The sequence below is a fragment of the Silene latifolia genome, chromosome 10 (assembly GCF_048544455.1).
Source record: "Silene latifolia isolate original U9 population chromosome 10, ASM4854445v1, whole genome shotgun sequence".
Taxonomy (NCBI): domain Eukaryota; kingdom Viridiplantae; phylum Streptophyta; class Magnoliopsida; order Caryophyllales; family Caryophyllaceae; genus Silene; species Silene latifolia.
This window is the reverse complement of record NC_133535.1, coordinates 12,216,425-12,224,332: the sequence shown is the minus strand read 5'-3', so window position 1 is coordinate 12,224,332 and position 7,908 is coordinate 12,216,425. Positions and strand designations below refer to the sequence as shown.

Sequence of the window (7,908 nt, the reverse complement as noted above, 5' to 3'; positions counted from 1 at the left end):
TTAAAAGAGAATTACTTGTGTAAGTTGATAGCTTGGGGGCCTCTTGACTGAAATCCAGAAAATAGAGACGGTCCAGATCAAATTTATAGCCAGTAATGTTGAAAGAATGAGCTGTACCACCAGGTTGGTCATGGCTCTCCAGCAAAAGATCATCTTGCAAGAAGTCCTGCACAACAAATTTCTCCGATGCCACTCCTAATCACTATCACATCTGCTTCTTATTTGCCTACAGCATGTGTCAACTAGTTTCACTTCGGAGGTCTGAGGTTTGACTGTTATAGTTATTTTTCAATTTGGCGATTTAAATTGTGATGTAACCAAATTTTAATCCAATTAACAAACGCTTTCAAGAATCATGATATTTTTTCCAAAGTGAAAAAAAAAACTTATTTATGAACTTTGATGTGGTTTTTTGCACTTCAATATGGTTTAAAATGTTACTCCATATATCCTAGGTCGGTGAAGTGTGAATACCCTAGGCCTCCGGCCATCAAGGCGGAAGTGTATCCAACCTCTAGTGCTTCCATATATTTCACTCTAGCGTGTTGCGTATAGACACTCAAGTCTCAAACACAGCACAGTACACTGATAGTTCATTAAAGAGCAAAAAATGAACATCTCCCACAAAACAATCATTTTGCCTCGAACACTTGTAGCCGTGTCAGAGTACATGTTGAAACATAAAATAGCAAACACATAGTGCGCCAAAATTTGCGAAACTAGGGACCAAATTTGAAGTAGAAACAGAATGCATCAAAGTGAATCAAATAAAAACAAAATGGGCTTAAATCGAGCATAGATTCGTATGGCACACAGACCACACACAATGCAACACATTACTACCTCATAATTATGATTCTCTGGCAAAGTGGCAAGATAACACTCACATCTTCGAATAATCAGAATTAACCTCAGGTACAAAAACAACTTGATTGCAATAGATAATGAACCTATGAGCCATGATATCATGTATCAATTGTAGCCTATCGATTGTCACAGTCTAATCTCGGTCATTACACCATCAAATTACAGCAAGCAAACTCAGAAGATAATCAGATTGACAAGAAAATGCAATTTCAGACATTAAATGATGGATATATTTAAAAATGTCTACAAATATCCTGTAAAACACACCAGCCTTTTGCCCTATTCTTTCCAAACCAACAACCTGATAACTAGAATGGTAATCCAAGCTCTGACGTGCTAGGAAGAACGAGACGCAGAAAGCTTAAGACATTCGCTTTGACATCTTCGAAGGCAAACATCATTCCAGTTCGGAACATGATGTTGGTTAAGACAGACAGTACGCGCACAGGCGTCAGAGCAAGCATCAAGCTGTGACACTCCACAGACAGTGACACAGGTGTCAGGAATTGGATCTTTTGAGAAAGAACCGACCTTTTTCAACATTCGCTTTGAGGTGCAAACTCTTTCACAAACAAATATGTCATCTGAACTCTTTTCCCGGCCCCTTGCACTCTTTATTCTCTCCTCTTCATCCCGCCTTCTCTTGATCCTCCAAGCTTGGCCCGCCACAACCGCTGGGATAGCTGCCCCCAGTAGAGACCAAAATACTTCCACCATAGGTATGATTGGCTCAAGCTATATGACATTCAGAAGAAAACGGTGAGTTTTGTATGAGACAGTCCCACATGTGAAACCCACCACCCAATACTAGCACAAGGTGACATTCAGAAGAAAACAGTGAGTTTGGAAACAGCCTCATTGTATTGCTAGCACAAGGGTAAGGTTGTCGAAATCGGAACAACCCCCCACCCAAAAAAAAAACCCGCAATTTACTGGAGTCCTTAAGGCGGCATCACAAATAGGATTATACATCCAGTTGTATATAAGCATTGTACAACCAAGCTAATTCAAAGTTCATCATATTTTTAATGTGTAAATGGATGAGGTATTGAGGTCATACTTTCTAATAAAGCTCATATTCTTTAAAATAAAACTCAGATGCTTTATTAAAAAGCTCAGATTCTATACCGTACAACTGGTATAACTGGTGGTATAGTCCATGAATTTGAGGCGGCGGGGTACTGGGGGCAATGTTGTTGGTGGAGTATTAAACCATTATAGCAGGCAATTATCCTAATGCCATGGGTAATGGGTATAATTCAAAATTAGCAAATAGCAGGCAATCACACATTTACATGAAATCATATCCTATGCAATCAAGGAATCAACCAAAAATAATAAAACACACAAAAAAAAACTTCTAATTAAAACGAATTAATGACGAAAAAAACTGAAAATTGATAGACAGCACGACGAATTAATGATTAAAAAAATCGAAAAATCGAACTATAAATGAAAGCATATGAAAAAAGAGTGAAAGAGACATACCAAAATTGACAAAAGATTGAAACTTGATTGAGAATTTTAGTACTTGGGTTTGGTTTAGGTCTGAGTTTTCTTTAGAGAGTGCAGAGGTTGAAACTAGTGAGTAGAAAGTTGAGGACTTTTACGGTTCCCAAATTCTTATTTCACACGGTCTATTTCTACAGTCATTTTAAATAAAATGTTACTCCCTACTTCCCTAGTCCCTACTATTTTCTGAAAAAATGTTACAATCATTTTCAAGGTAAAAAGTGACAGTTTAGTTATAATATTTTGGATTTTTTGTCAAAAACTACCTTATATTTAGGGATATTTTTAAAAAAACTACCTTATATTATTTTTCTTATTTTAGAACCTTTGTTTTCTCATTTTTTGGTCAAAAACAACTTACGCTGAAAATATGGCGAGATTTGGTCGATTTAGTAACATTAACCTATCTCACACGACCTTCTTAACAAAATTTAACTTCAGATAGGCAAAATTAATGAATTTCACATTTCAATAATAACTACAAACATCTACTAAAGTTTAGCGTAAGTACTTTATGACTTCCCAAAATCGGGCCTTAGTAAGATTAAAACATAAAAGAGTCATGTGAGATATGTTAAAGCCGGAAAATAGACCAAATATGTCTAGATTCTTAGCGTAGCTAGTTATTGACCAAAAATAAACAAAACAAAGGTAGTTGAAAACAAAAAAAATAATATAAGGTATTATTTTTACAAATACAACTAAATATAAGGTAGTTTTTGACAAAAAAAACCCTAATATTTTTTCATTAAATGGTTATATTCTATTAAAAAAATGGTGACATTTAATCCGTCTTCTTTCAGACCGTCTGGAACAAGATTTATTGTTTATTGTTAGTCTTTGCTCTTTTATTTTCACTTCTATTTTTAATCGGTTGTAAGAGCCATTTTAGGTTAAGACAACCTTAAATAAGAATTGGAGAATGACTGAAGGTTTCAATTTCAATGATCTATACTTTCATTTACTCTGTATTTTGTGTTAGGACTTAGGAGTTTATGGGGTTTGTTTCGGAACCGGTCGTCGATTTTGCTTTTTCAGTTTTTTGTCACCTAAACGCGAACCCTTTTTAGGCTCTTAAAAAACTGGTTTGGTTCCTCAAACCCAAAAAAATCCGCTTTTCGAGTTTCTTAAACCGGGTATTGGTTCGGTTTCGGTTTGAAAAATTGGGTCGGTTATAGACTTATAGAGGGTATGGTCTTTATGTTTGGGAAAATGGCCTGAAATACCTTGGGGATTGTGGATTATAATTCTCTTTTCCTTTGTAAATACGAGAAGCTCTTTCTTTTATTTTGTGCCAAAAGCAATAAATATTAATAATTGAGACGGAGAAACTACCTCTTACCAAACATCCGCTAAGAATATCCAAAAGTCTCAGATCCATAATCCGCATATCCGATCTTTCAGCATGCTTTTATGTGGCTAGACTAGTGCACACGGCATCAGTTCACAGTCATCAACAGGAGTCAATGGTCAGTTTATGAACTTAATGAAACAGTTTACGGTCTAATTCACGTGCCCGTATCTGATACTTCTAAACGAGTCTTTGGAACATAGGCCACAAGGCCCACAAAATCGTAATGACCGTTCACTTTCCATGTACTAGTCTTTGTGACAGTACATAAACAATAGACGGAAAACTGACATACTGCCATCAATCCTAACAAAAGTATTCCTCCAGGTACCGTCCTCTCTAATCGAAATTCCAAAACAAAAATTCTGTGAAGAGAAACAAAACTTGCAAAATGTATCTTCTCCTCGGAATGCACCTCTAGCGTGCCATGGGATGAAGTCACTGGGGTAAATGTTGTAATTATCTCGTCATTTTATGCCTCGTCTCCATCCTCGACAAGTACCCTCTTACAAGCTTCGTAGCACATAAAAGAAATCCCAGCGGCAGGAACTAACTTCAAGCAACTAGGGCCGAGACCTCTATATAATCCCTGGACGCCTTCCTTCTCGACAATGGACGCCAATGCATGAAGCACGTTTTTGTAGACCTCTCTATTACTCACAGCACCAGCTTGCATATGCTTTCTAGCCACCTCAAGCGGGAAGGTTGCGCTACTAGAGATGGCTCCTGCTAAAGAGCCGATTAATAAGGTTTCTATATTGCCAATCTTTTCTTGCTTGAAGAATTTCCTGTATGCTTTTCGTAGTGTGTCGTAAGCAAAGTAATTGGAGGCCGCATATGGAATTACGCCAATCACGCTTGGTCCAAGGCCTCTGTATAGCTCACCGGGCCCTTCTTCCCGGATTATTTTCACAAATGCGTCGACTATTCCGTTGTAGACACCCCTCTGCAATTTCTCACAAACAGGATCAACTAACTCCCTCGAAAAAACATTAAATTTATTGCTGAAGAATGGTATGGAAACAAATTCACCTGTATTGTTAACCGGGTCTTGACCAACTCGAGAGGGTATGTAAGAATGGTCGACGTGACCCCAGCACAGGCCCCAGCAATGAAAGAAGGGGAAATGGGGATTTTGGGTTGCTCTCCTGCCTTTGGTGTCAGCTTCTTATTAACTGAGTCGTAAATAAACAGCTACATAGAGAAATCAAGTCCAGATCAGTCGGGCATTCATGGTTTACGGAAAACGCAGCCATAATGTGTAGTTAACATAGCCATTTTGGTATGTATGTACAACGTGCACTATGCATGTAACTATGTAAGTGTGCTTACAAGGTAGGGAGTATTCATCATACCATCATCACATTATAACAAAAATCATTGAAGGAAAAATTCAAACTCGTGATTAACGCATTCATTCAAGGTCTAACAACAAACGAACTTATGAATATTACCAACTCATTCAAGTGTACAGCTGTCAAAACCGCAACTAATGAATACTACGAGAAACACCGCCACTTTTTATGACTTCATTCTTGCACTTAGCAGACATCGAAAAACCTGAAAGCAATCACATTGTTCTTCTAGTAGACATGACTATCATGTTTATGTTTTAGGCAACCTACAATACATGAAATACCCTCGTACTAGGCTCATCGATTAAGTCAAAGAAGGATAGAGATATTCTTGGATCTTTTCCTTCCCCGAGACAAATGGCCACTTTGTTTGACTTCAACATTGTTTTAGTCCTTCAGCACTCAGTACTTAGTAGTCAATCTACCGGGAGATAGTTGTGCAGCTAATGGAAAATGAAGGTAGGTTTTACAGAATATCAGGCCATTGCTCATTGGTAAAAATAGCGCGCGCGCACACACAGGTTAAAAAGCAACAAATTCGTCACAGCTCTATCATAAAGACATAAACATGGCAGCATTACAATCCTACTTCAACTGAAAATTAAAATCATTTAGACCATGATAAATGTTACTCCAACGCTTCACAGAGTATTTACAATAAACTGACTACTTTTGATTATAGAATAACACATCACAGCGGAATCCCTCGTCCTCATTTGCAACAAGTTAGAAAGCAGCACTCAGAATTATAACAATTATCACAACTGCTACAGAAGAACATAGCAAATATGACTAGAGAAACCTCCAGACCAAGAAGATTTAATTAAAAGTCACTTTTAGTTATTTTAAGACAGAAGGGCAATCTTTCAGGTCGCTCTAAAGCTATTTCCAGAAGAAAACTCAAGCACTCAACAAAAACAGGTCAAAAGTTAACACTTGGGATAAAACTAATACACCTATCCACTATCAATACATATCAGACAGCATCACAGCAACAACCTACCATATAAAATGCAAAAAAAAAAAAAGCAGATTTCTTAGCATATAATGCAAGACCATACACCTGGCATTAGCATATCAGTTAATAAAACACCAATGCAACCAAATAATCGAATCAAAGCTTTTGAAACTGATAGCAACATTACTCCCATTGCCTGAGGGGCTCAAAGGTCGGATAATGAAATTTGCATCAAGAATTACATCGAATGACTATTAACTAAACAAGACGGGTAATAAGAAAAGAAGTGCATCCAATAAAATCGTAATCCAGAACCAAAGAATAGCGAATCTATACCTCAATGCCTAACTAGGAGCAACCAAATAACTATACTACTACTACACCAAAGGGGTAATAAGAAAAAAGTGCATCCAATAAAATCGTAATCCAGAACCAAAGAATAGCGAGTTTTTGACAGTAGCCTAACTAGGAGCAACCCAAATGACTATACTACTACTATTCCTACACAAGAGGGGTAATAAGAAAAAAGTGCATCCAATAAAATCGTAATCCAGAACCAAAGAATAGCGAGTTTTTGACAGTAGCCTAACTAGGAGCAACCCAAATGACTATACTACTACTATTCCTACACAAGAGGGGTAATAAGAAAAAAGTGCATCCAATAAAATCATAATCCAGAACCAAAGAATAGCGAGTTTTTGACAGTGGCAATACCTCAATAGCCTTACTAGGAGCAACCCGAATAACATTAATAAAATTCCCTCGAAACAAACCATTCCAACCATCAGTCTTCATAATATCATGAAACACATCGCTAGCAGAATGACCACTACTACCAACCATCAAATGTGTCCTAATTGTCTCCAATGGAGCGACAGCCGTCCTCGAAACCGCCCCAGCTACCGCCCCACTAATCAATCTCCTTAATGAAGGATTCCCAACCTTAATCTTCAATTTCAATCCCTTTTTCTTCTTCTTATTCGCCTCCGCCTCTGACTTCTCCTCCTCCTCCCCTCCTACAATAGAATTTACATACTTTAAATATAAATCCATGTATGGAACCTTGAAACCATTACTTTCTTCAGAATTTGAAGGGCATATATTAGTAGTACTGTTTTGCCCTATGCTTGCAAATAGTCCACCATGTGGAGGGTAATTTAGGGTTTTTATTTGGAACCCTAAATTGGAATTTGTTAATACCACATTTTCATTCTTCCCATATGAAATTTGCTGATTTTTTGCAAAACCCATTAATCAAATTATCAAATAATCAAAATTTGATTGGAAAGATTCAATTTTTTTTGTCAGAGATTAGGGTTTTGAACAATTGGGTATTGTTTGATTGGTGGAATAATAAGTTAAATTGGGAGAAATAGCAAGGATTGGTGACCAAAAAGAGGAACGAAGAGGGTTTAATGGTGTGTGTGTGGGTCTCTCCCTCTCTAGTCTCTTCAACTTCTTAAGAAAGAGAGAGACAAAGGGGAGAGAGTAGAGATTAGGTTGTCTTTAGTGAATTTATAACAGTTTTAGGTTTTCACTTTACAAGTGAAGGGAAAGTACAACCTTACAACTACGGCTCTTCAAAAAAGTGGCCGGTCCGGTCTCCGGTCTATGATTGCAATTGGTGTCTTGATAAGGCTCAGTTAAGTTAGAACTCGAAAAAAAACCCGATGAAACGTTCTTTTAGGCAACTCGGTTTGATCCAAACCCGGAAAAAATCGGAGCTAATGGGCTCCGGTTTGGGTCCCCTCCTAACTGGTCTGGTCGTGGAGTTTGGGTTATAGGGTGGTCTGGTCCTTAGGTTCTTTTATTCCGAACTGGTGACCATACTTAGTTACAAGTTACAAGTGTTACCGTTCGCACTA

The 7,908-nt window shown here is 37.6% G+C and overlaps 2 protein-coding genes across 2 annotated transcripts; both read right to left on the bottom strand.

The window, feature by feature from the left end:
* Nucleotides 1-877: 877 nt before the first annotated feature.
* On the bottom strand, nt 878-2,482 carry LOC141605145 (uncharacterized protein At5g64816). Its single transcript, XM_074423808.1, has 2 exons — nt 2,356-2,482; nt 878-1,602 (listed from the first exon to the last, which is right to left on the bottom strand). The coding sequence occupies exon 2, from the start codon at nt 1,582-1,584 to the stop codon at nt 1,204-1,206; it is 381 nt and encodes a 126-aa protein (XP_074279909.1). The 5' UTR covers nt 1,585-1,602; nt 2,356-2,482; the 3' UTR covers nt 878-1,203.
* Nucleotides 2,483-3,874: 1,392 nt separating this feature from the next.
* LOC141605133 (adenine nucleotide transporter BT1, chloroplastic/mitochondrial-like) lies at nt 3,875-7,554 on the bottom strand. The gene is made up of 3 exons (XM_074423793.1): nt 6,758-7,554; nt 4,763-4,924; nt 3,875-4,676 (listed from the first exon to the last, which is right to left on the bottom strand). Exons 1-3 carry the CDS (start codon nt 7,292-7,294, stop codon nt 4,203-4,205), a joined length of 1,173 nt encoding a protein of 390 aa, XP_074279894.1. The 5' UTR covers nt 7,295-7,554; the 3' UTR covers nt 3,875-4,202.
* Nucleotides 7,555-7,908: the final 354 nt, after the last annotated feature.